General features: G+C 35.9%; 2 protein-coding genes across 3 annotated transcripts; one reads left to right on the top strand and one right to left on the bottom strand.

Moving 5' to 3' along the window:
• Positions 1–1,412: 1,412 nt before the first annotated feature.
• LOC145629079 (phosphatidylinositol-3-phosphatase myotubularin-1-like) lies at positions 1,413–21,929 on the bottom strand. Of its 2 annotated transcripts, none has more exons than XM_081681563.1 (19): positions 21,678–21,929; positions 21,514–21,582; positions 21,290–21,364; positions 20,377–20,448; positions 19,456–19,525; positions 18,328–18,377; positions 15,340–15,632; positions 15,163–15,236; positions 15,016–15,079; positions 14,861–14,926; positions 13,782–13,881; positions 13,576–13,689; positions 11,164–11,333; positions 9,847–9,931; positions 8,303–8,515; positions 7,491–7,550; positions 7,311–7,375; positions 4,511–4,790; positions 1,413–2,463 (listed from the first exon to the last, which is right to left on the bottom strand). In XM_081681563.1, the coding sequence occupies exons 1-19, from the start codon at positions 21,783–21,785 to the stop codon at positions 1,951–1,953; spliced, it is 2,541 nt and encodes an 846-aa protein (XP_081537689.1). In that variant the 5' UTR covers positions 21,786–21,929; the 3' UTR covers positions 1,413–1,950. The 2 variants fall into 2 exon arrangements, with proteins under 2 accessions (XP_081537689.1, XP_081537690.1); XM_081681564.1 differs by having other exon boundaries at positions 13,782–13,857.
• Positions 21,930–23,627: 1,698 nt separating this feature from the next.
• Positions 23,628–27,609, top strand: LOC145627837 (uncharacterized). Its single transcript, XM_081680181.1, has 4 exons — positions 23,628–23,802; positions 23,890–24,535; positions 24,623–26,646; positions 26,741–27,609. The coding sequence occupies exons 1-4, from the start codon at positions 23,628–23,630 to the stop codon at positions 27,607–27,609; spliced, it is 3,714 nt and encodes a 1,237-aa protein (XP_081536307.1).
• The last annotated feature ends 239 nt before the right edge of the window (positions 27,610–27,848 follow it).

Here is a 27,848-nt window from a genome sequence, read left to right as displayed (position 1 = left end):
AAAGAAATATGGATTTTTAAAATCCACACTGTACAGTGTCTTGCATTATTTCGAGTCTTATTTATGTTCATATGCATGTGTGAGTCTTAGGTTATTAGATTATTCATTGCATATGTTCGAAGTTGTAAATGCATTACTCATTGTATAAGTTGTTTATCATATTTTTATATATCATATTGCATGCTTTATTTTCTATATAATAATTGTGGTGTATGTCAATGTTCATTCAAAGTATAGTAAAACATATTTACAACTTTGATGGAAAATTAGAAAGAAATACTTATGTTCCTATGGGCTTATACTTGTGATGAAAATATTGAAAACGTCGATTTAATAACATGTTGTGAATCATGTAAGAAGAGTTCTTGAAGAACTTATATACGACGTTTTTAAATAATCAGCCCTACAAATTTTTGAATATTACAATTATCAAACTCTTGAAAATTTTATGTGACTACATCATTGACATCTCAACCTGAAGTTTGAGTATATAAGAGTTAGTGAGATTTACTATTTCTATACGTAGAAAAATTATCGTGTAGTTAATTATGAAACTTCTAAAGAAACGGGATACTTATGCGTGAGACTGTTTCTTATGGTCCAGAAGAACCATGATTAATGTATATAATTGCATATGTTATATTATAATTCATATGAGATTGAAGAACGACATTAATAATGTCAAGTTTTGTCTATTAATGAATGTTTGATCAAATAATAATTATCAATTTCTATTATTAACGACTTCTAGAAGAAGTCATAACTGCATAAGTTTAATTTTTAGAGATAAACACAAGTATGGTGAAATGAAGACACTTCACATGTTCACGTGAAGACCTGAAGAATTGAAGATGCAACTTCAACTTGGGAGAGTCGAAGATCAACGGATGATACTTTACTTACTACATATTAGAAGATATCCAAACATATTGGATTCATCGTTGCGGTACTAGAAGATCTCAAGTACAGTTATGTATTCATCAGGGGGAGAAAATACGCGCTGCACTCTTTTTCCATTGACCATGATTTTGTCCCAAATTGGGTTTTCCTGGTAAGGTTTTTAATGAGGCGGCATCTCAAGCGTATTACGAAGAATGATGTACTCTTTTTCCTTCACTATATTTTTATCCCACGGGGTTTTTCTTAGTAAGGTTTTAATGAGGCACAATCTTCGATAATGGACATCCAAGGGGGAGAGTGTTATGAAATATTTGTGGATATCCATTATCCTCTTTTGTATCATTGCGGAACAATCTAGATCTAGGGTTATCCAATCAAACCCTAATATATTGTATGTATATATACACCTTATCATATGGAATAAGATACACAGATTTATTCTCTCCTCAATTCTTCTCTTATTCCCTTTATTTCACAACATATATAGATTATTATAATTTATAAATCAAACCTATTTGAAAATTACAACCTAACATTTATCAAACATGGCAGAATTCTCCTAAGAACAATATTAAAATTTTTATTTACAATCCAAAAAAATTAAATATTACAAGATGGATTTTAGGCAAGAATATATCATATACAGGATAGCAGAAGTATGTGAATGCTGTACAATTCCATCACCTTTATTTTAGAAAAGACTGGAGGTGGTCATCTACCTTGGGGGTTAATCAGCAAATAAAAAGCAGCATATCACCAATGTTTGGCTCTGAAAAATTAGTTTAACCTTTCTTCTTACAATCAGCATTAGTAAATCGAGGCTTCCAACTCTATATGCTGTTTGGACTGTACAAACCCAACACCCGAATCATAAGGTGGATCATAAGTCATCTACTTTGCTGCAAATATTGCAAAAATTGCTGAAAAAAGAGATTTTCTTCAGCTGCAACTTTGCACCAACAGAGCACCTACCTTCTCTCTGACAATACAATGAACTGGTAAATATTGCCTAAAACCAAAGATTAGCTCAAAATTTGGAGCGAGAATGTATCAGAAGTAACCATCATCTATAGACAACCGATCAAAAGCATCAAAGTTTGCCTTCAGACCAACAAATTGGCTTCCAATCTGAGCACAACCTGCTTCAGGCCACCTACACTGGCCATCAGGAGAGCGTAATGGACAAAGGGATTCACATATTCGACTAAAAGAATCAGTTGGAACATCATCATCAGGCATAAGTGCTATGGACACAGAAAGATCTGACTTTTCATCACACTGCAGCATCCTATCTGAATCTCGTTCAGGAAGAGAGTCAATTGACTTTTGAGGAGACTCAGTCTTGTAGTGTTCAACATCAACAGTAGTATCCCCACTGCTTGAGAAGTGAATCTTGCAACCCAATGACTGGATTGCACGCTTGATAGCAGCATTTTCCTTGCTTGCCTTTTTAGCCAAGTGCACAGCAGTGCTGCTTAATTGCTTCTCATTTCTCAACTCCGTGGTCAGAGATTCCATGGCAGCTGTAATTTCCCTAGCCTTCCTTTCTGCTGTATCCTTAGCCTGTAAGAATTAAGAAAATATGAAATCAGAAGCTAATCAATAATTATTGAAATAAATATAAAAACAATGTAACTGGCATGTTTACTTTTTCAAATATGTAGGAAATTTGCCTATTAAAGGCCCTGTGCCTCTGCAGCTTTTATAATCTTCAAACTTCTCCACTTATCCCTTAATATGAAATCAACAGATTTGGATATCTTATTTTAATTTCTCTTTCAAACGAATGACCTTTAACCAACTAGATCAACAATTAAAATTAACTGAAAACAAAAGAGCTGCTACTAATGCTGATAAACCCAATAATTAAGGACATGATAGTGGAGGTCCTTTCCAATCCTACCTACAAGATACAAAAAGAGTATACTGGTATGCTCTCAGTTTTATAAGACATAATTCAGGTTGTGTGGATACTAGGAACTGGAAGACAATGAAGGCAGGAGAAGAAGCTGATTTGGATCAAAGACAGATTCTGATTTTGGAGCATTTGAGTTCCAAATAAAAAATACAATGAGGAACAAACCCTCAATAGGGGATTACTAAATGTCACCCAAAAATTCATCAATAACGCCCGCATTTTAGCTTGAAAGGACAAAATTGCCCTTATACATACTCTCTTCCACACTCACCTATCAAACACTTACCGGACACCTCTAACTTCATTTAAGCACCACCATCTCCACACCAACTAACCTTCTCCATTGAAGCAACACTATATCCCCACCCACGCACCACCATCTTCCCACCAACCAAAAACCCAACTTTCGTCGTTCCCGGGCCACACACTTTTACTTATAATCCGAACTTTGGGGGAATTTGCTTTTTTTGGTTCCAAAAGATAATCACCCAGTTATATCCAGTTTTCTTGTCACGTGTCAACGCCCAATTGATGAAAAATAATATTTTTTAAAATAAAATACCTAATTCCTTTTCTACCCCTACACACCACCTTTACCTCCCCACCACCAGCCAGCTAACCAGCTGTAACGTTCAAAGGTTGGCGTTGACAGTAAAAAATAAATAAATAAATCTACACTAGTCAACAGGGAACAAAAGAAGCGAAATCATCCCAATTTTCGGGATATTAAAAATAATGGTTAGTTGGAATTAATAAAAGCGAACCAGCATTTATAAAAAAAAAATGAAAATAAAAAATAAAATAAATAAATAAATAAATAAAAACCCACTACACACCTTCAATAATAGTTGGAAATAAAAGATAAAAATGTCCCATACCAACTATCACAATAATTGAGAAGTCAATTATATTTGCCTAAAACCAAGTGTCAAATGAATGTGTAAACTAGATAGGGATAAAGGGAATTAAGAAAAGAACCTGATTCACCATGATGTATGCATTTTATAGTATACGGTTTGAACATACTGCAGAATAAGGTAATCATGCTAGTCACTGGTACTCATTAATCTGTACTGTTCTATATTCTCAATCAAAACAAAAAACTATGATATTTTTTCTGCGGAAGCAGGCTAGGGAGAGAGAAACGGTCCCACCATTAGAATCCTAGGAATACAAATGAAATTGTCTGCCATTAGAATCATAGGAGTGCCGATGAATTAACAGCAAGGAGAGGGAGAATTGGGGTTTTTTTTTTCTTAGGCCACACACCTGAAATGTTTGCCCCACTTTCAAACCTTACCTCTCCAAAAACTGAGACATATTTAAGGCATTACCAATCTTACTCCCGCATGTTAGAATTTTTATGAAAACTCAGCAATGGAGCAATAGGTAGCTGACAAATCATCACCTTCAGTAAAAGCAAGTTTATATATCTCGTTATCTATCCTCTCATTTCCGTTGCAGCAGCACATGGAATTTTTCAACAAATGCTGCCCAACTGCCCAAACCACTGCACACTTTCAATTTAAAAAAAAAAAAAAAAAAAACAAAAACAAAAACAAAAAATTAAAAAAAATTCCCAAACCACTTATTCCTTACCTCCTCTAATACTTCCTCTTTGCTGTACCGATTACAATGAGGTATTAACCAGTAAAGTAATGATGTTTATATAAATAACAAGAAGACAGTTACCTTCTGCAGTTCAGAGAATTTGTTAGCCATGCTTCGACACTTAGCATCAAGGTCCCCAGCCTCAACTTCTTTCGGACAAGCCCAACGAAGATGGAACTGTGGCCACAGGGTAGGAGCAAGAGCAGCAGCCGGAGGCAATAGTGGACCATCATGTTTCATTGGGTCATAAAAGAGATTGTAGTGAGCATGTGATTGACCACCACAAGATAGCATATCATCCAAGTAGCTCCACAAGCATCCACAAGCCTCAGAAACTCTACATTGTTGTCTTTCCCTTTCACTACATGCACATAAAAAAGCAAATAATTAAAATATAAATAAATAAATATTTAATTGCTGTTCAGATTTTTGTGGCTGGAACTAATTAATTGTATCAAACTCCATCCTTTTTACTGATTGACAAAGACTATCTATTGACTTGAAGCTGAAAATCAACTAAAATTTAGGCATAAGTATTGCAAAACATATAAAATACCAGTGAAATACATGTGAAGATCACAGGCATGCCACATAATATGACATGAATAATCTCAAATAATTTCTATAAACCATAACTGATGGAGCTTTGCAAGTTAATTGACTCAACAAAACTTCTTGTTTAACACCTTTTGGAAAAGCTAAAAGATCCTCTTTTTATAATTGTACAGAAAATGTTGCATACTTCTGAAAACCTCTCTACCCCGCTCTATGAGAGAAGACAAAGTAAGAGAAAATGGGAGAAAGGAGCGAAAAAGATTAATGATGAGTCAAATGAAAAAAGTGTAATATGAAATGTAAGGAAGACTTTATAACACCCCATAATACAAAGTGTGAGAAAATTTTGTGATGGGCTAGTAGTTTATTACCAATTATTAGAAAAAATTTTACAAGCTGGAAATAGATGTCTACAGGTCATAACTGCCAACTTCTAGAAGGCTAAAGATGTTTACAAAATCAATTTTAGAAATCATCATTTTTTAAAAAGTGTTTCACCAAATACTGATAACAAAGAGATATATTAGGCAAGAGCTTAGATTGGTAGTAAATCCTAATTACTCTCACAAACCCCACCCCTTTATTTCAATTGGAGTTTATATTTTCTCTGAATTTTCTAATTTCTACTATTGCCACCCCTCGCAGCCTTGCTCAACCACTATTAGAACATATACATGGAAGTACTCTCTCCAAATCAATCAATGTCCCTAACCTTTTTAGTGTGTTAATGACATTGATGAAAAAATATAAGGAAAAGTATAGATATGCATAGATTTCTCAGGTCTACCATATTTATTTATTTGGAGAGAAAACAATGGGGAAGTGAATCCGTAGAAATCCATGAAAATCTTAAAACCTTTGGGCAATTTTGTTTTTCATAGTTTTCTTTTCAAAATCAATGGAAATACTGGGTTAAATTGTGGAAATCTAATAAACTGTTGTGAAATTACTTGCAGTTCAATAGTCTCCCTATTAAACAAATCAAACAATGGAAAACTAGGTAAATTTCTTATTTCATCTTATTAAACAATCAAACAAGATAGAAGTAGAAATTTCAATAGCTTTTCTTTTCTACTCATTCCCATAGTTTAACTGTTCCATATTACCCACTTCCTTGCCGTTTATACCGTATTCAAAGGTATAACGGGTGGGGATAGGATTGCCAATTCCCAAATAAAAAAATAAAAAATAAAATAAAATAAAAAGGAATTTCCTTTGTTTGTTTAAGGAGGAATTGTGTAGTTGTGGGTATTGGGATGGAGATTCAATCCCCTTTAGTCCCACTAAAATCATAATTAGGAGAGGAAAAGTGGGTGATTATCTACAACTAATAATTATACCTCATAAAGCCAAACAAGAGATGGAGTCAATATTAATGAAATCCTACCCACCAATTCACCATCCTCAACCTAACCTTCGATCCCCATAAAGCCAATCCCCCTAAACAAGCACCCCATGTAGAGTTCCCAAACGCAAAAGTTGTGCTTTTTTCCAATATTCCTTCATTTTATATTTTAGTTTACAAACCATAAGGTTTATAACCTAGAACGCAAATTTAGAATTGAACAAAGATGCAAGAGAGCAATCATCCAGTTTAAGGGCTTAAGCTAGGTGTTCTTTAATATCAGGTAACATTTGTAGCTAGGTGTTCTTAAATATCAGGTAACATTAGAAATGTTTCAGGTTTAAACTTTCTAATTTCATTCAGTTTAAGGGCTTGGAAAGTTTCAATAACAGATGTGTTTAGAATTGAGCAGCGTAAACATCCAGTATTCATGATTCATATTCTGCCACGCTTTGTAAGCAAATTTTTCTATTGCTGAAATTTTCGGATATAATTGGACACCAATCCCTTAATAATTTCATGCTTCAACAAACCCATCACTTTAGCAAATCAAATCACCAGAAATTAAATGGAAATACTCAAGTAATGGAGAGGTCATGCTGACAGAAAATTCCAAAAAAAAAAAAAAAACAGAATGATAATGACTGGTCTTATTTTGGAGGATTAATAGAAAAGTATAGCTTGTTATATTTTGAAAGGAGTAGAATATCTGAATGCACAGAAAATAGTCAATAAGACAAAGCACAAAACAAAACAATAATTAAAGTGAATTAAGTTTTTTTTTTTTTTTTTTTTGAATAAATTGTATCTAATGGGGTGGCAAGTATTGGACAGTGCACAAAAAAATAGATAATCAGCTGTTCATCAAAGGGGATTTCAAAAACAAGGGGCTTTCTAAAAACAAAGAAATATGCCAAACAAACCATCTCAAATTGAAAATCAGTCATTGCCTCATAGAAAATACAAAAGATAGAAGAATACCTATTACATAGGAAGTTTCCAAAACGACAAGAGAGCACAGAATCTAAGAAATCAACCAGAAAGGCCTACAGTTGACAGGGAAAAAAACTAATAAATCAGCTCTTCAGCAATAGACTACAAATTTCTTAAGCATTTAAACTATAGTTCTTTTAGTATGAATTACAGCAAGAGGAAACCTACCGAGGAAAATTCAAAAGCGAAAGGATACATTCGCAATAACTGTGAAACACAATCAACCCACTGCAGCAAAGAAAATCAAGAATTACGTAGCTGATAATAATTAAACTTAAAATAACAATTGGTATCCGTTACAACAGGATAAGCTGGATAACACTTGCAATAAAGCAACAGAAATGAAAGGAGGAAAAGCACAGAAGAAAGGATATATCTAGAATGACGTAAAGGTGAAGGAGGAATCGTAGTCATAGGAGTTATTTTGCAATCACACTACAGGGCACAGAAAAATGTGGCTGATTTTATCTCCCATTCTCAAACAAGCACCACAAATAAACCAACCAATAGAAAATTTTACGACAGCCTTGATATACTCATTTGACCCGAAATTGTTCAACATGCAAATAGATATACTCCTAACATTTGATGAACAGAACTCAATAAGGAAATGGATTTCCATGCATATAATATTAATACAAATTGTCCAGCTGAAGTTTATCAACCAAGTACCAAGAAGCACCAAACAGTTGAATCTTGAATGTGTTTTGGACTTTTGGTTGACTGTACACAGACATCATACAAATGAAATATGACTCATTTTTCTTTAATCTAAGATTGTAATGAATAAAAAATAATATATATGAAAAAAGGCCACATAAGATAAGCAAATAATCAATACAGAAACAACTTCTGTAACATCATAACAAACTTTCAAAAAGGAGCAATAAACAGGAAAATATACAAAATCTGCAAGTACGGAAAAGGTAAATTCCAGATATAACACCAAACGTTATTGGTAGAAATGGGTAAAAAATTACCTGTAAAAGAATAGGCGAATAACTGTGTGAACTGTGTGTGTGTGAAGAGCCAGAAGGTTGTGTTGATCCAGACTGCTGGCGTATAGGAGATGAATGGAAACTACCACTGGAAGAAAGTTCTAAAGGCATAGTACCACTCCCAGATAAACTTGGGAGACCAATACGATCAGAAAATGGATGACCAAAAGCAAGCCAATCCTTCTCAACAAGTGCCTGATAGAGGACCAAAAATAAAATCCACATGTCAGGCCATGTTTGTATTGACTTTTTGAAACATATAAACTCTTATGCTTCAAACTCTAAAGCAGTTATGGTGTTAAACACAGCTGGCAAAGACCCCCAACGTTTCAACATTTAAGTCTTTATTTGGGGAAAGGAGTCTAATAACTTCTAAATTCTTTTGGGTTAGCTGGGGCTTACAGCCATTTGATTTTCTGTAAATTTTGTTTTTAGATGATTGATTTTCATTTGTAAATCATAGAAGTAGTAACTCTGTTGGTCTTGATTAGCCTGACAGAGTGGACATGTGCAGACTCTATTTTTTATAGAACTCTTTATTCTATGTTATCTACAGTGGAAATATAGCAGTATCTAAAGCTTGTCAGCTAGAAGTAGTTATAAAACAAGCCATAATATTCTTATTGTGAAAACTGAATATGGGTGGTAATGCAGAATGTTCTATAACAAGAAGATGACTGAAAAGTGCAAAGCTTATATCAGGTGAAGAGAACATGAGTTTCCATTCATATATTGGTCCAGCTTACTTCAAGCTCTTGATTATGACTGCAGATCTTGTTTTTATTGCTAGTTAAAGGTTTTATTGCCAGTTATTACATATATATTTTTTAGTTACAAAAATGAGAGGCTTCAGTAGTTTCTAGAAGCCTAGATATTAGGCAAGCTAGAATAGTGACAGGTCTGACTACTTCAGTGATGATCTGTAATAACAAATACTGCAAATTTATAGCTCCAGCAAGTGTCGATAACTGATTGTAGGAAACATTTTACTTAGCAAATCTGTCAACTATTGTTATCACAATATGTAATGTATGCCACAATTTTTTTATGATACAAATAAAAGTTGGATAAGAATAGTAAAAAGGTCACGACAAGTCCACTATTGAAGATGTTCTTCATTCCTAAACATACACAAGTTGACTTAAGGATCGCCATATTTACCAATCAGAATGAGGTAAAAGCATCAAATACTTAAGTTTAAATAGAAAAAATAATAAATTTGTAAATAAATAAATAATAAAAAATAAAAAATAAAAATAAAAACTGCTTCAACAATATATTGATCTCAGGACTTGGCTAAGCATAAAATAGTGTATGCCCTTATTTCATCTTCTTCCCTGTAATAATTAGTTCACAGTTTTCCTACATCTCATGATTTTATTTTAAATTATCTCAGGTTCTCCTGTTTGCATGTTTAGCAAGAAACTACACCAATTCCAGTAAATAAAATTAAACATCAAAATAAGAACTTTATGATTTGCAATGTATCAATTAGAAACATAAACATTGGAAATTCACAGTATTACCTGAAAACCCTTAATTGTCCGATAGTAAGGATCGAGCAGCAAGCTTGCAAGCGAAACCAATTGAGTTGTTCTATCCCAACCGTCACTGAGAAATTCACCACTTATTATCAGGATAACCACGAAAAAGGATATACAGCAAACCCAGTATAAATATAATGCACTCACCCTCACCATAAAAAAACACAACACTTACAAGCCATCACACTAGCACATAATACACATTGTGTGTCCTCATAAATACATGGCAAAATAACAACAAGAAAGCCTTAAAGTATGTTTCTCCAGATGGTCATGTATTTCACAAGATTAAACAATCTATTTCAAAGTTACTTGTTCCAGGAAGTATTAGTTACATAATTTAGATACCATTCTTTATAAACCCTACATAAACAGAATACTCTACCAAGCTTTTCTTTTATTTTTATTTTTTTTTGGGAAACATACCAAGCCAAGCTAAAATATTACTTCCTCTTTATGATATATTTGCAACAATTACCATTTTAAGATTTTTCACAAATATTGCAACATTACCACATATGCACATGCTTTCTCTCCTCATCACACAGGTCCCTATATTTATTTCTCTCTATCTCTCTCCTCATTTAAAATTCCATTTCTTCCCCTCTTGTTGCAATATTAGGGAACGGAGGAAGTATATTATATTAGCTAAAACTTATACTCTTTTTTTATATGGATTTCAAAACATTTAAGAACCATTTAAATGTGGAAGTACAGGAAATAATTGAAACTATGGAGCTCTGTCAAAAAGTAAATGTATAAAAATTTATACACTTTTACTTTAAATTGTTTTGTTTCTCATTATAAATTGGAGGGGAGACTTGAACAAATTAAGCAAAAATATCAGTCAGCATCACCCAGATTTATTCAGCCTTACTTTTCAACGATTCTTGTAATCAATAACCACAGAAGCTAAAATTAAGGAGTTCCCAATTTTATCAATTTACAGACAGCTTCTCATTGAAATCTCATTTATAAAACATGCTGTTAATGATCATATATTTTCTGGCCAGCACTCAAAAAATCCATTTCCTTCACAGCAGTAAAATGCTACTTCACTGGATTTTGGAATGAAGGGATAACAGTACCAGTATTTGATACTCAGATACATATCAACTGTACAACTTCAATGTTAACCATGTGCTAGGATACTTTAAATTGGAATGGTGACTATCTTTTTGGGACATGGAACAATATGACAAAGAGCTAAGTAAAAACATATAAAACGGAAGCCAAAAACATAACCCTGAATTAGTGCAAACTTGACAGAATCCAAGTATCACATGAAAATTTTCTAACCTGCAATGAACAAGAACTGATGCAGATTCCTTAGCAATGCGTGCAGCAATCCAGGCAGCACCAGCCAAAACACTTTGGACATGTATCAACCACCCACTGTCACCAAGGGTTGACACTGAAGTAGACATACTGCTAAGATTACCACCCCCCCACGTTGACCCTCCATGTCTCTGTCCATAGAAATGGTATAAGTAGACGCCTATAAACTAATTTAATCATACAACAATTACATTATACTTGACAAGCAGTCATTAAGCTCAAAAATTTTACAGAACTTTAAAAGTATATGTAATTAGGTCATTCCAGCAACAGTTCAGAGAGGGGTAAATAACTTAATACAGTCAAGATTTGAAACGTTCCAACTAGTCATCTACCAGGCATATTTCACGTCGACCTAATATAACATGAAGATATGACCTGATTTTTGCTTTGGGCCAAGAAATATAGAGTTACTCAAAAAATAAATAAATAAATAAAACCCTAAATAAATAAATAAAAGTCACTTGAAGTCATTTACAGCTACACACTCAATATTCCAACTCCAGACTCATATTTAAAAACGTTTATCCATCAAGACCTTGATTGTTTGGTTTGAAGAATTGACTGCAACAGCTGGTTTTGACTAGGGTATTGTATTAGCTGGCTTGACTAGTTGATTGTGTTACCTGTTTGTTTAAGGGTGATAGCTATTCTGATATATTGGAAGATACCATTGATGAAAGTTGGGGCATTTTAAGTTGATTTTTCCTCAACCCAGCTAAATGCAAGAATCTTAAGTGCTTGCATTTGGAACTAAATGTATGTTCTCGCTGATAGCAGCATTGTGAGCATACTCTTCTGCTTCCCTTTAGTATTCAGTGGTCCTGCTTCATACGTTTTTATTATTTTTGTCATGACATAGCAACAAAACTCATTGCAAAGCAGAAAAAAACAATAAGATCCCAATATTGAAATAATTCAGAGGTTTCTCCAGACTTTTCTCGCGTCAGTTAAGTGTCGTAAGTAAATTGCTCCCGGTTGTTCAATCAGTTGATAACCCAAGAAAGGCATGAGAGTTTTGGGGCGTGTCATCTCACATGAAAATGGGGTTGTGGGAGAGCAATACAAGCGCCGTGCCTATCAAATCATTTCGGATCTGATCGTAGCTTTGAGTTCAGGTGCCGTACCGCAGCCAGACTGGAAACGACTATAATTATCTAACAATTTAAGTACAGTTTGCCAAATTCAGAGGGAAAAAAAACTAAGGGAAATATAATTCAACAAATTGTCTCCCCACCACCACTTTTACTTTCATTCAATCATCTTTTAGATTTGAGGAAATTTTAATTACTGGAGTATTCAGGAATGGATATGTTAAATACTGGTAAATTAGATATGTATAAATGAGAAGGATGATGAGAATGGGGACTGGGTACATTATATAAATGGTTGTTGCAAATAAATTACTTCATTACAATGGAGAATTACAAACCCAGGCCTTCAAGTGGCCTGATACTCCCATCAATGAAATATACAAAATTAAAATTTACTCAATTAACTTCAGCTTATCCCCTCACAAGGCACACTAGCTGATCACCTTTCTAATAGCCTTCTGACATCCTAATCCTCTAACAAAATCTCTACCCTTTCCCCAAGCTAACTCAATTAACTTCAGCTTATCCCCTCACAAGGCACACTAGCTGATCACCTTTTCTAATAGCCTTCTGACATCCTAATCCTCTAACAAAATCTCTACCCTTTCCCCAAGCTAACTCTAATAAACTACTTTGTATTACTAAAAATGCCCCATCCCCTAGGCTAGTCTATTAAAACAAACTTGACAACTAATTTATGACATCCTAGGTTGCACAAGGATGGGTATGAGTATGGCTAATCAGGTATTATATAGATGAAAAAATTCTGTCAAAAATTATTATTATTATATATATATATGTATATATATATATATATATATATATATATATATATATATATATAAAGACATTAAAAAATCATCAAAATGAATAAATTGAAAACAAAGTTTGTTTGAAAAAAAAAATTCATATAAATTTTATTATCAAAGTACCCGGTAGTCCGGTACCCTGGCGCAGCACCACATGTCCAGTATGGGTATGATGATCAACCAAAATACCCAAGCTTCATAGATAATGACATCCAAAACAAGATTCTTGACAGCTAATATGAATACTGTTAAAGGTGTTGATTATTACAGTGGTTTTTATAACTACAAACCAATATTGCATTAATACATAAAATGTAAAATAATAATTAATACTTCAAATGGATATGAGATAATGAGAAGAAAATATGTGGTCGATAATGGAATGGAGGGATTCCTTTGAACAAAATAAAGGGTAGCAGAGACAATTTAGGCTTCAAGCCAAGAAAGTAAAAACCAAGATCAATACTTACAAGATATGAGGACATTCCATCAGATGAAGTGGTTCCGTAAGTATCCAAATATTCTCTAAGACGGGACAGGCTGTCTCTCATAGCATGTATATTGTCTATGCCAAAGAAAACTATCTGATCAGAAATTGGGAAAACATCAGAAATCAGCAGTGGGAGGATCAAAGAATTCATCAATTGAAAGATAAAGCAGACATCATGAGACAAACCTCTGACTGGAAGTAATTAGCAGCTGACTCAGAACCACCTCCCATTGCGCCATTTGCTAGAGCATTTTTCCTAGGTCTTGCATCAGCAATATATAACTTCCTAAAAACAAAATTCCTACCTCAATCAATATAAAATAACTAAATGAAACATCCTATTGAATTTATTTTTTTTTAAGCCAATAAAGAACTACATTACAAAACCAGCAAGGATATTGATATATGCAACAAGAAAGGAAACAAGTAATTACTGCAACAAGAAATTTGGGATCATTAAACACATGAGCTGACTTAAAAAGCAATATCAAAGCTAAGATCGAATATTTATACATAAATCCACAAACCAAAAAAGTCCATGAATGAACTCAGTAATGCAATGAAAGAAATCTGCTACACAGTATTAAACACCCATGACAAAAAATTTATAAGGTATGGGTTTAGAATGGTTTAAACCCATACCTTATGTTTGGTTATGATTTTAAGAGTTTCAAACCCATACCTCAAACCCCCAAGGTATGGGGTTTAGAAACCTTGGGGGGGAGGTGGGTTTGGCTCATTCCCATACTTTTAGGTATCAAATAAAAGAAAAAAATTGCATTCCATAAGCATACCAAACATATGGTATTAAGAATCAAGTTCCAAACCCATACCACTATGGTTTCATACCTGATTCCAACCCTATACCAGTTTGCGAACCAAACGCCCCCTAAATTTTTCATTTATCAAACATCTCCCAGTAGGTCTAGACTGATACATCAATTACTCCTTTTTAAGTTACAGCCTTACAGTTACATATCGTATAAATGCGAATATGACCTCTTTAATGATTTATCTCATTTATCAAATATTTCTTCTATAATAAACAAAATACAATGGTGGAATCAAATCTCAAGACAATCACAAATAGATTAAAAATTCAAACAAAATATTGCCTGCAGATGGTAAAGTTGACTCAAACACGACAAACTGAGGGCCAGAAACTTTGACCCGGGAAACAAGGATGATGCATTTGAAATCTAATATTAAAGCACATTAACACAAAGAAATATCAGTTATAGCCGTTATAGGATAAACAGACACACCTCCTCCCATCCTTTAGACTAGCGAACTGTGTGCAAAGTGCGGCCACCAGCTTTTCATCAGCATTGCTGTGCATAAATCATAGCAACATTTTGTAGACTTCAAACAAAACTAAAGTTTACAACAACTTAAACCCATGAGTATAAAGCAGGATTACCTCCTCATGTTCATCATGAGACCAACTAATGGCTGAGATGAGCGTGCTAGTACAGCTCCAGTACCTATGCTTTCACATGATTAAAGTCAGTAAGAGATATCAACTGCAAAGTGCAATGAGATAGTCTAACTTATTGCAAATGCCTACCGGGATGGCACCAAGAAATTGTAGGCAGACGACATCTAGCCCGGAAAGTGGAGGCCTGCAGAATTTCTTCGTCACTGGAATTAGCATCAAGATGAAATTATGGATCAATACCTTCTAGAAGGTCACAATTCGTATAACAGCCATAAAACAAGGAAAAAGCAAAAGTATGATACTTACGTAATGGATTTAGGAAAAATCAAAGCAAAAGGGTAAGTGGCACACAATGTGTAGTTGGAATTTATACTGCTTATTCTCCACCAATTATTGGATAACGTATATGATCCCTCATCAATCATATAATCTGATGGCTGAAAGTGGGATCTTATGCCAAGAAGCCGAAAATATTCATCTAACAACCGGACCCTTGGATTATTGCCAAAGTATTTAGAAGGCCCGCAAACAAAAGCATAAAGATCCCATAATCTTGTCGGTCTAGTACACCTCAAAAGTGCTTCACAAACTGCACGTCTCTGTTATACTTCACAGTTTAGAGATCACATTTGAAAAATGAATTACAGCAAAAATCAACTAAACAAATCAAAAAAGTGAAAATTATAGTATGCATCATAGACTACTGCAGTACAAGAGTTTACTCCAGATCGACACAATTTATCGCGCGACAAGGCAACTGAGAAAACCGAATTCGCCCCAACCTCGAATTCGGATTTTCGAAAGACGCGATCCCCAACCCACAGGGAAAGCACAGCCACAGCGGAGGAGCGAAGCTACGCTTCACAAAATCCCACACTGATGTAAGTGACATATTATAGCAAATATCCTACTCTAAATGTTTTTCAAACTAAAGCCCTTCTAAAGTTACTAATTTACTACTTCCAGAAATAAAATCCTAAGAATTTAGTAGAATTTGTGCAACCAACAAGTCTATCAAGCACTATTGCTTTGAGAATAAGTTGTCAACGAAATATCCAAGTGTGAAAAGCACAAAGAGCCAGACCAAACACATGAGCTAGTTTACCACAAGCATGACTTAAAAGGCATTGTCCACTGCCAGATTAAACCCCGCTTCCAAGTCAAATGTTGCAAACTTGCAATCCTATCAAACTCGCCAAGATACCTACACATATATTGGAAGGAATCCATATATTACTCAATAATAGAGCTCTAAGGATCCACAAAATATAATAGTTGCATAAGCACAGCCTATGTCACCTGGACTTGGATACAAGGATATGGGTAAGTGACTGAGTGTCTGATACATCATTTCCAAAAAAAAAACAATAAAGAGACTTTGTCCTAAAACTCAATACAGTATGAGGCCTTGGATTAGCAAAACCATATCTCTTCTCAGATTGTCTATAAAAGTGCAAGAAAAAATGAACTGGACAAAAAAGGAATTAGAAACATATAATTCCTACACTCATCATACAATAATGCACTGGAATAAATCACCTTAAAAAGCCAATGCAATAATGTAACAAATGCTCCAGCTGCTCTCAGTGATTTCAGATTTTTACTTAACTGAGTTCTCCCCACCCCTACCTCGGGAAAAAAACACAGAAGTAGAAGTATAAAGTACATCAAACTCAATACTTCCTCTGTTTATTTAATTGCAACATTTCAATAGGGTACACTATTCACACACTCAACTTCGATTACATGTTGTGATTTATACTTATAGAATACATTAGTCATATGGGATCTTGTTAGATTCGTCTCAATGTCTATCTATTAAATCTTAATATTTATAAATGCATGATTGAAGATATAAATGGTTAAAGTTACGCATTGGCGAACACGAAAACAGAAATGTTACAAGTAGGGAAAAAACGAAAGAAGTATATAATTACACTGAAATATGCAACCATGGGTAAGGAGAAATATAGAAAAATAGTACTCCCTCCATTTCGTAATAATCGCAACACTTTCCTTTTATGTGTTTCGTAGTAATTGCAACACTTCCTTATTTGGTAAGGACACACCACTATTTCATTTTTTATCTCTTCCACTAATTCCACTTTCACAAATTTTTTATAATTTCTCTCTCCTACCAACCCCACTTATACTACTTTGTTTTAACTTCTCTCTCATACTTTATATTATAAAATTCTCCTTTCGTCCCCATTGTATAATTTTCCTAAAACTTTGTGCAACACCTAATGTCGTGTTTATTACGAAACGGAGGGAGTAAGAGAAACAAAGATCGCCTCAAAAGAAAATAAATGAGTAAATAAAACAAAAAAGGAAATGGAATACAACTTAGGCTACAGTAGGGAGAGGAATATAAAGTGGTAAGAAGAGACTTTAAATGGGGGCATAGTGACCTTCAAACTGCATTTCTTTAAACTTTGTTCAATTCTTTGTATCTCTCTTTCTTCAAAATAGCAATGTACATTATCTTCCCCAAGAATCCAAATCGATATTATGTGCCTATGTCACTAGGCCACTAGTAAATTAAGCTTTTACCCGTTCTTATTCAATTCAGCCATCACTGGCTGATAAAACTTCCTTAGCACTTTCAGATATATAAACTTATGTCACATCAGGTTGGAAGTCCTACATTTTAAATCACCTTTTTTCTTTAAAATGGGCATAAGTAGAGACCAACCACTGCAACAGTTTTTGCAACTCACAAAAGGGTACAATGAAACACATTGCTGCAAAAGACATTACAGCTCATCTAATGTATTTATAGTGGGAACATCATATATACTACCTCTGTTTCACATTTTTTGCAACTTTGAATAGTGCACGGACTCCTAGGCAAAATTTGTTTGTGAGTGTAAGATAGAGAGAGAAAATAGGAATGCATGTGATGAGGAGAGAGAGAGAGAGAGAAATGACAAACTAAAAAGGAAAGAAAACATTAGTTGCAAATAATGTGTAGCATCCACTTTTGACAAAAGTTGCAAAAAATATGAAACGGGGGTAGTATTAAATTTGCTACCAATTCAACAAATGATTTAGAGCTTTTAAATAAATTAGAAGCATGTAAGCAAATATATCCAAAACATAGTACAACAATATCACCAAATCTACATAACAAAAAGAAAAACTATAATACTTTCAACTTGGATAAAAGTGATACTTTATTACCAAACTATGCCTAAATGAACAGAGTTGACAAACAGGAATAATTCAGCACTAACAACAGATATATTAGGAATATTCAGTTCATCAACATAAAAGGTGTATTACACAAATTACCTGCTTAGTTCGAGCTCGGAAACCAAATACTATAATCCTTAAATCTTTGCCTGTATTGATGATCAAATAAAAAAAGAAAAAGTTAGAAAGATTGTATTGGAGCTTAATACCTACTGCCTCCAAGTTCCTGACACTTAGACTTTAGGCATTATTCACAAAATCCAATTTAACCACTTGTTATAATTTATAAGGAAGAATGATAGATGATTTAACTACTTTTTATAATTTATATGTAAGAAAAATTAATTAATGTGGCATCTTGTACGATTCATTTCAATATGCATTTTCGAAATATTAACTCTATAATTTATCATATACATAATTAGTGATATTTATAGTTAAAAGTTTTACATTGACAAGCGTGATGAATTAAAGTGTTAAGAGCTATCACAAACAGAGGTATACAGGTAGTACATAGTAAGTCGAAGATTTGCCAAAGTCTTTCAAGATTTACTTTCCTTATCTTAGCACCTTTAAACCATAACAAAATCTAACTTAAATTTGAAAAGGTTCATAAACTGACACTTTCACTAAAATAGTCTCTATTCCCAAAGGCATATGAAATTCAAATAAGATCAAAAACAGATGACACAACAGTAAACATTACTGCAAGGAGCCAATGAGATAACCTAGTGGTAAAGTTACCAAATTATGTTAATCCCTTCACACTATTTAAGAGTTAAGACTCGAATGTGTGTTTGTGCACATCTTGGGAATTGAGATGAAGCGAGTTGAAATCAGAAATGATTACACAAAAGGGTAATGATGCCCCGGGTATGTTTGCCTATTCTAAACATATACTCCCTCCATCCCATGTTTGTCTGTATAGTCTTAAAACATACCTTTGACCATCAATATCTATAATTGCGAAATAACAAAAAAAATATACGAAGTAAAAAGTAGATATTACAAAACTACAAATTGAGACAAATCTAAAAATGTTTCACTGGAGCATTTTTTTTGTTACATAACAATGAGAATTAACGTTCAAAGTTTTCAAAGTTTGACCATAAAAATAGAGTGGGATCTATATTACAGGACGGAGGGGGAATTTCTTTCAACGACCACAAGTCAAGCATATTACACAAACCTAGATATTAGGGGAGCAAAAGAGCATGGAGAGTTTACCAAAAACCTGCAGAAGACGTCGTGCTGAAGACTTGTCTGACTGACGTGATCCTGATGTTTGCTTAACAACCTATGTTTTCACATAGCAAACATATCATTACTAACAGGTCTGCCTCTCTTAAGACCCACATATACATTAAATAGGTACATAAATAAAGATTAACTACCAACAGTATAATGACTACAAATGTTTCACAATCAGAAATAACACAGATTACCCTTTGCCAGTGAACCAACATTGAAGGACAGAAACTAAACCAGTCATGTAACATGTCTTTAAAAGAGAAAACCATGCTGGAAAAATAAGGGATTTTAATCTAACAATAGTGTTCATCAACACATGCAAGATCACTCCATGGATAAATCAACTTAAGCAGTTAAACAAACTCTTAGGCAGAGAAGCACAAGCAAAAAAAAACATGAGGAAAAACAATAACATTACATATACATCCACAAATGTAAGATCACTCAAAACCATGGAATGTGTTAGATTAAAGTATTTCATGAACGATTCTCATCCATTCATTACTCCTTATCAGAATAAAAGAAAACACTTAAAAGGGTGGGGCTTGAAGAATTTGTACTTCTTTTATAAATCATATTTATTAATTTATTAAATTACATGCAGCAATTAAGTCATAAAAAAGGGAATAATTAAAGAGAGAGGAGTGAGGCAAAGTTTAGACTAAATAAACCTATGTCAAAAAAATTTTAAAAATAAAAAAAAAAAATTCCATATCGAACTCTTATAGAGTAAGGAAAAGACGAAATACATATACTAAAAACTTTCAATTTTGCTAAGGGAAGGGGGGCAGTTTTGCTATACTAATCACTTAAAGTTTCATATATCTAGGACTCTAGGAGAGTGATAAATTAAATGCATGCATAGATTAAATCAGACCCTGAATGGTTGAAACATACTAGTTTGTTAAACTTCTCAATTGCTGCCAATGGGATCGTTCCAAGTGCAATTATGTCTCTCGTCTTCTCACTCTAGTAAAATCAAATAAGAAACATGTGTTATAGTATAAAACTCGCAGCACCATTGTAAGCACCTAAATTGAGATTCTTCACCAAACAGCATGCTACATAAATATAAGAACAGACAAAAACAATAAATAAGATATAAAAATTAAAAAAAAAAAAAAAAAAAAAAAAAAAAAAAAAAAAAAAGGTTACATTACATGTTCATGATATCTTCATGATCTAACCACTTAATGACCACCTAGATTGTCAAAAAATAAATACTAAGAAGATACTTGAAAACAACACAAACTGGCTTGATTATGTAGCTCATTATACCTTTGTATATCGTAATGACTAGGAAGAAATTACACTTCAATAAGATCCTCCAATTCATACACCATCTTAGTTCCAACACACTTCAAATAACAAAAACGACAACAATACCAAAGCCTAAAACCCAATAAAATGTGGTCGACTGCATGAACCAGGGTTCTTCTCTGTTGATGTTTGACAAAGGTACTCCCCCTCTATTTCCTCATTAAGTGTTATATGCTCCTGCAAATCCAATATCAATTTTAGCTTCCTCCATTGAAGTCATCTTTTGCCTTCCACGACTTCTTCTAAATTCCCCATGATCGCAAATTTCCAACTTCCAAATGATCATACCTCATCAATTTCCCTCAATCGTATCCTTAATTTCTGCAATTTTAACTTCATTTAACTATCTTTATTCCTATTATTACCCCTTGAGGTATGATCATATACCCATCTCAACCATTATCCTCCAAAATTCAGTTCATTTCAATAAAATCATCACTATTTAATGGACGTCTTGTAAACGGATTAATTACCAATCACATTCACTTACCACAAATAGTAGCCGGTAATTAGTGACAAGCAAGGTGCCCGCTTCATCCGTGTTCACAAGAACAACACCATACCCCTAACAATAATCAAAATTCCGAACAACAAAAACCGAATTAATATACATTGCAAAAAATCCAATCAAACAAACAATAATTAAAAAAAGGCACAATTAATAACACAATACGAGTTTAATTATACAATTTCATAAACAAAAGAATCAGAAACCTCTCGAATAACTTCTTCAGCTTCAAACAAAAATCTGGAAAATCCATGAGCAACAGTCCGACCAAGAGGCTGAAAATTGAATCATGAAAACAAGAATTGAAGTGAAATTGATGATAATAATTAAGAAAAATCCTAAATTCTAGGGCTAGAGAATTATAAAAAACCTCATTCTTAGTCCATTCGATGGCTTCCCAACTACCAGTGCCCTCCATCTTTTCGGTATCGGAAAATCGAGATTGAGAAAGAAAAGAATGTGATTTTGAGGCGGCCATGCGGCGGGTTGCCGATGACTCAAACCGGAGAGAAGAGAGAAAATAATAACTATCTATGGAGGAGGGGAGAGAAAACAGAAAAGTGTTTTGAGACTCCTTCCACCTTCACAACAGGCGTTGCTTTTAGGGAGCACGTGTTTAACAATCTTTTGTCAGGCCCGGTCCACTTTCTCTTTTTATATTGTTTATTTTACATTTCAAAATACTTCATTCACTATAATTACGTTAGATTGAAAGATTATATTCATGAATTTTTTTACTATAATAATTTTATTAATTAAATACTTATATAGGAATAAAAAAATATGGTTAGAAAAACAAAATAACTCCCTTGAAAAGAAAAGGGTCTCTCTCTCGTCTAGGGCTTTTCTACCGGTGTGTCGATTTCTTTGATTTCTGTTCTCCTTGACTGATCTATGGCGGACGAAATTGCTCTGCGTTATGCGAATTTAAGGCTGGATGAAGTTGAAGGTAGTGTGGTGGACTTGGGGGTGGTGGAATCGGATTCCGCACCCGAAAATTTTGATCTTATGCTTATTGGCCGATTAATTACTGATAGACCCTATAATGTAGAAGCTTTCAAGACCACTATGACTAAATCTTGGGCGCTCTCTTACAAATTAATAATTAGGGCTCTTAGCCCCAATCTGTATGCTTTTTAATTTTTCAATTGGAGGGACAAGGAGAAGGTATTGAGTGGTAGACCTTGGTGCTTTGATAATTTGCTTCTTGTGCTCAAAGAAGTGGAAGGACACGAACAACCTGATCAGATTTCCCTCACGCACTCACCGTTTTGGATTCAAATCAAACATTTGCCGTTTAATTGTCGATCGAACAGGGATGTGGAAGAGTTAGCGATGAATTTAGGGGACTTGCTGGAAATAGAGGAGGATGTTCTCGGTCTGGACAGGTTTAGACGTGTGAAAGTGATGATTAATGTGACAAAACCTCTGAGAAGATGCCAAAGAATCCGTGACAAGAGTGGGAAGGAAATTATGATTTAGTTTGCTTACGAAAGACTGTCGTTCTTCTGTTATGCGTGTGGCGTTATAGGACATGCGGAACGTGATTGTGTGATGGTTTCGGAGGAGAGCAAAAAACAGAAGCTGGGGTGGGGGAGGTGGCTGAAAGCATCTCCTAGGAAGGGTAGGATGAAGGAGCTGGAGGAGGTGGAAGCTGTAGTAAGGACTCGGAAACAACTCTTTGTTACTCGACAAGGTGAAGAGGAGACTCCAATGTGTGATGCTGGTAATGAGAGTAGTGTGCTACGGATCAAAGAGACAGAGGTTGAAATGAAGGGGGGGATAATACGGTGGAGGAGGGGATTATTGGTGAAGAGGTGGAGTTATCTTCGTTTCATCAAACAATCAGTGTGGGGGGTGTGAATTTGGGAGTGTGCGAGGGAACTGATGGTGGAGGAAGTGAGAAGGCAGGGGCGTGTAAGGGGCAGGGGGATATGGGACAAGGGCAGCTAGTTTTTTCTGTTGGAAAAGGGGGGACCTCAACTAGCACGAAATTGGCTGGGAAGTCTTGGCGTAAGGCTGCTAAATTAAAAGGGGTGAGTGGAAGCAAGAGTATGGAAATAGATCATGATAAATTGCTGGGAAAAAGAAGCAGGGAGGAGGAGTTGAGTGAAGAGGTGTTGGAAAATGTGCATAAAAAAACTTTTGTAGACAATTCTTCTATTGGATGGCGAGGGGCGGAGACTATCGAAGTACAGTCCCTCCAAGCTCAATGAGTATTTTAAGTATTAAGTGCAGAGGGTTGGGCAATACCTCTGCAGTTAATAATCTCCGGAACTTAGTACGGAGAGAAGCCCCGTCTTTGATTTTTCTGTCGGAGATGAAATTGAGTAGTGGTGAGATGGTAAAGATTAAAGCTAAACTGGCTGGGTATGAGGGACTTGCGGTGGATAGTTGTGGTAGATCGGGTGGGGTGGCTTTGATGTGGGCAAAAGGGATTGGTGTCGAGCTTCGTTCTATGTCTCTACACCATATTGATGTCTCAATTGTGAAGGGTTAGGGGACGGATAAGTGGAGGCTTACGGGGTTTTATGGGTGGCCGGAGGTTGCTAATAGACATGTTTCTTGGAGTTTGTTGAAAGAGTTAGCTAGTGGGAATGATATGCCTTGGGTTTGCTTGGGGGATTTTAACGAAATTATTTCTGAGACGGAGAAGAAAGGAGGTCGGGACAGAGCTTTGTGGCAAATGAGTAACTTTAGAAATGCTATTGATGTAGGTCAGCTTATTGACATGCCCTTCTCTGGTTACGAGTTTACATATGATAATGGGCAGTTTGGAGAAGAAAACATTCAATGTAGACTCGACAGAGCCCTTGCTAGCCAAGATTGGGTTACTTTTTTCCCTAATGCTAAGTTGTTGTACCTGGAGAGGGAATGGTCTGATCATTCGCCTATTAAGCTTATGTTGGATGGTGAGGGAGGGGTTAATAATAAATTCGGTGAAAAGATCTTTAGGTTTGAGCAATTGTGGATTGAACACGAGGGGTGTGAGGGTGTAGTTGAAGGGGTGTGGCAGTTGAATGGGGGTTCGGTGGAGCATAAGATTGCAGCGTGTGAAGTGGAGTTGCAATTTTGGAGCAATAGGGAGTTTGGGAAAATATTTAAGGAGATCCATAGCAAGAGGAAAAGGCTAGTTGTTTTAAATAAGGGAGGGCGTGGAGAGGCGCAAGTGAAAGAGAGGAGAAAAATTGTTAAAGACATTGATCGGTTGCTTCACCAGGAGGAAGTGTATTGGAGACAATGATCGAGGGCGCTTTGGCTTGAGGAGGGGGACCGCAACACAGGTTTTTTCCACCGCAAAGCTTCCCAGCGCAGGTGCAAGAACCGTATCACATCTTTGCTGACTGAAGATGGCGTCAGGCATGCCGGGGAGGAAGAAATTCAGTCAGTTGCTACTGACTATTTTCGGGCCCTATTCACTTCTTCACAACCTTCACATTTTGCTGAGGCTTTGGAGGGGATTGACCGAAGAGTAACCGAGGACATGAACTCTGGGCTATTGGCTCCGTACTCGAGTGAGGAAGTGTTACAAGCGCTCAAGCAAATGCATCCGTTGAAAGCCCCGGGACCGGATGGTATGTGCCCTCTATTTTTTCAGACTTATTGGCATATTGTGGGTCCTGATGTTACTTCTTTAGTCATTAGTGTGCTTAATGGTGATATGATGCCGGAAATGATTAATAAAACTTTTATTGTGCTTATTCCGAAGAAAAAGGATCCGGATAAAATGACTGAATATAGACCCATAAGCCTTTGCAATGTGGTATATAAGTTGATTACTAAAGTTCTTGCGAATCGTCTGAAAATTTTTCTTCCTGAGATTACTTCAATAAACCAGAGTGCTTTTGTTCCGGGTAGACTGATTACGGATAATATTCTGGTTGCTTTTGAGATGTTTCACTATATGAAGAATTCTGGGAGTGAAGGTGGTTCATTAGCACTTAAGCTTGATATGGAAAAGGCGTATGACAGAGTAGAGTGGAGTTTTTTAGAGGCAGTGATGGCTAAGATGGGTTTTGCGGAGAGTTGGATTGATAGGGTGATGCATTGTGTTTCGACTGTCTCTTTCTCGGTTCTTATAAATGGGGCACCTTCAGGGGAGTTTACTCCGTCTAGGGGTTTACGGCAAGGTGATCCTATTTCCCCATATTTGTTTATTTTGTGTGCAGAGGCATTGTCTGGGTTATTGTCTAAGGCGGTGGAAAGGGGTACTCTTCACGGGATCCGGGTTGCTCCGTCGGCTCCTACCATTTCTCATTTGTTCTTTGCGGATGACAGTATTATCTTTTCTAAGGCCAAGGCGGAGGAAGTTAATATTATTCGAGACATTTTGCACACTTATGAGGTAGCTTCGGGGCAATTGGTAAATTTTGGTAAGACTACGGTGACTTTTAGTAAGGGTGTTCCGGTGGATAGGAGAGAGGAGTTAGCGAATTTTCTTAGGGTGAATATTGTGGATGTGCATGATAAGTATTTGGGGCTTCCTACGGTGATAGGGAGGTCTAAGAGGGTGCTTACGAAGGGCATTCGAGAGAAGCTGTGGAATAGGCTTCAAGGGTGGAAGGGGGGATTTTTATCAAAGGCGGGTCGTGAAGTTCTGATTAAAGTTGTGGCTCAATCTATTCCGACCTACGTGATGAGTGTTTTCAAATTTCCTTCCTCTTTTCGTGACGAGTTGCGTTCTATGGTAGCTAATTTTTGGTGGGGGCAGAAGAAAGGACAGCGGAAGATTCATTGGATTGCTTGGAAGAAATTATGTGAGCCAAAAGCGGTAGGGGGCTTGGGTTTTCGTGACTATAAAGCTTTTAATTCGGCTCTTCTAGGCAAACAAGCATGGCGATTATTGCAGTTTCCAGATTCTTTGGTGGCTAAGGTGTTGAAAGCTCGTTATTTTCCGAATGGTGATTTCTTGGATTCGGAGCTTGGTAATTCCCCAAGTTACTCTTGGCGGGGTATTTGGGGAGTTAAATGGGTTGTGGAAAGAGGCCTAAGGTGGAGAGTTGGAGATGGCATTGACATTTTGGTTTGGAAGAGTATGTGGATCCCCGGCACTCAATCTAGGAAGGTCATTTCCCCTAGAGGTAATGCGGATGAAAATTTGAGAGTGTGTGATTTAATCCACCTTCCAACAGCAACTTGGAATGTAGCAAAAATAAAGGAGTTGTTTCTTCCTTTTGAGTGGGAGCGCATACTCGGCATTCCACTTAGTAGTCGGCTTCCGGAGGACTCGGTGTGCTGGGATCTTGAAAAAGGAGGAGATTACTCTGTCAAGTCGGCGTACAGGGCCATTTATGGTGATGCTAGAGGGGACGGGGCCTCCCCTTCTCTTGTTGCAGCTCGTTTTTGGACTACGGTGTGGAGTACTAACACCCTTCCTAGGGTGAAAGTATTTTTCTGGCGTGCTGTCAGGGGGGGCTCTTCCAACTCTTGTAGGCTTTGGTAGGAGGCTGCCAGGGAGGGTCATTACATGCTCTATTTGTGGGGCTGCTGAGGAGTGTGAGCTCCATGCGCTTCGAGGTTATGTTATTGTCAGGATGCTGTGGAACGAATGCGAGCTAGGGGATGTGGTTAGTGGCTGTTTTAGCGAGTTTGGGGATTTTGCTAGGGAGTGTTTTGAGCGTCTATCATCTAAAGATCACGCCCTTTTTATGACCATGTGCTGGGCTATTTGGTTTGCGCGCAATAAGTGGTTATTTGAGGGGGAACGATGTGATCCGAAGCGCACCATGGAGTATGTGTTAAAGCTTTTGACTGAGCTCCAGGGAGAGGAGAAGGTGGAAGGGCTGGGGGTCCGTGGCTCGAAGCAGAAATGGAAGCCTCCGAGAGATGGCTGGGTGAAGTTGAATGTAGACGGGGGTGTTTGTGAAGGTCTTGGGGCTAGTGCTGGTGCGGTGGTGCATGATTCGAGGGGAGTGGTGTTGCTTGCTGCAGCCTGGAGGACAGAGGAGCGTTGGGAGCCTTGTGTTGCTGAAGCAAAAGCGATTTTATTGGGAATTAATGCAACAGTAGAGGCGGGCTATTCTAAGGTGGTGGTGGAAAGTGATTGTCTTGCTATCATTAACGCAATTGTGGCACGAGAAAGGGGAAGAAGCAGTCTTCACCTTATATTTGATGATATCTATCATGCTAGTTCTTTTTTTAGTAGTGTTTCTTGGAGCTTTACTCGTAGAGAGGGTAATAAGGTCGCTCATGGTTTAGCTCATTGCTTGCCATGGGAGGTTGGTAGTCGTATTTGGTTTTCTAATTTTCCTTCTTGTATTTCTTCTTTGTTGAACGACGATCTCTCTATGAATGAAAGCTAGTTGCTCCATTGGAGCTTTTCTTCAAAAAAAAAAAAATATGGTTAGATATCTAAGTTGGTAAATATATTATTTTATGATTTTTTTTTTCCTAAATTTTGGAAGAAAATATTTTACGTATATTTTCTATAATTTTTTTAAAAGTTTAATATATATATATATATATTATCATCAATCAATCAATATTATATACTAAAAGACACACCAGCAATAACACGTGTCATCTCCTGGTGTGTCTTTAA

Source organism: Chenopodium album, chromosome 4, assembly GCF_948465745.1.
Source record: "Chenopodium album chromosome 4, dcCheAlbu1.1, whole genome shotgun sequence".
NCBI classification, from domain to species: Eukaryota; Viridiplantae; Streptophyta; class Magnoliopsida; order Caryophyllales; family Amaranthaceae; genus Chenopodium; species Chenopodium album.
Note: the sequence above shows the minus strand (reverse complement) of the source record. Positions and strands in the feature narration are given on the sequence as shown.

Bases quoted from the DNA above. Each gene is read 5' to 3' on its own strand.
- LOC145629079 (XM_081681563.1), bottom strand. From the start codon at position 21,785: ATGGCCGCCTCAAAATCACATTCTTTTCTTTCTCAATCTCGATTTTCC. The intron at 21,365-21,513 runs GTTTCTGATTCT...GATTATTGTTAG, and splicing joins CTGAAGAAGTTATTCGAGAG to GGGTATGGTGTTGTTCTTGT. The intron at 18,378-19,455 runs GTAAACTCTCCA...TCATCAATACAG, and splicing joins ACGTCTTCTGCAGGTTTTTG to GCAAAGATTTAAGGATTATA.
- LOC145627837 (XM_081680181.1), top strand. From the start codon at position 23,628: ATGAAATTGAGTAGTGGTGAGATGGTAAAGATTAAAGCTAAACTGGCT. The intron at 23,803-23,889 runs GTTAGGGGACGG...GTTTGTTGAAAG, and splicing joins TGATGTCTCAATTGTGAAGG to AGTTAGCTAGTGGGAATGAT. The intron at 24,536-24,622 runs GTATTGGAGACA...TTCCCAGCGCAG, and splicing joins TTGCTTCACCAGGAGGAAGT to GTGCAAGAACCGTATCACAT.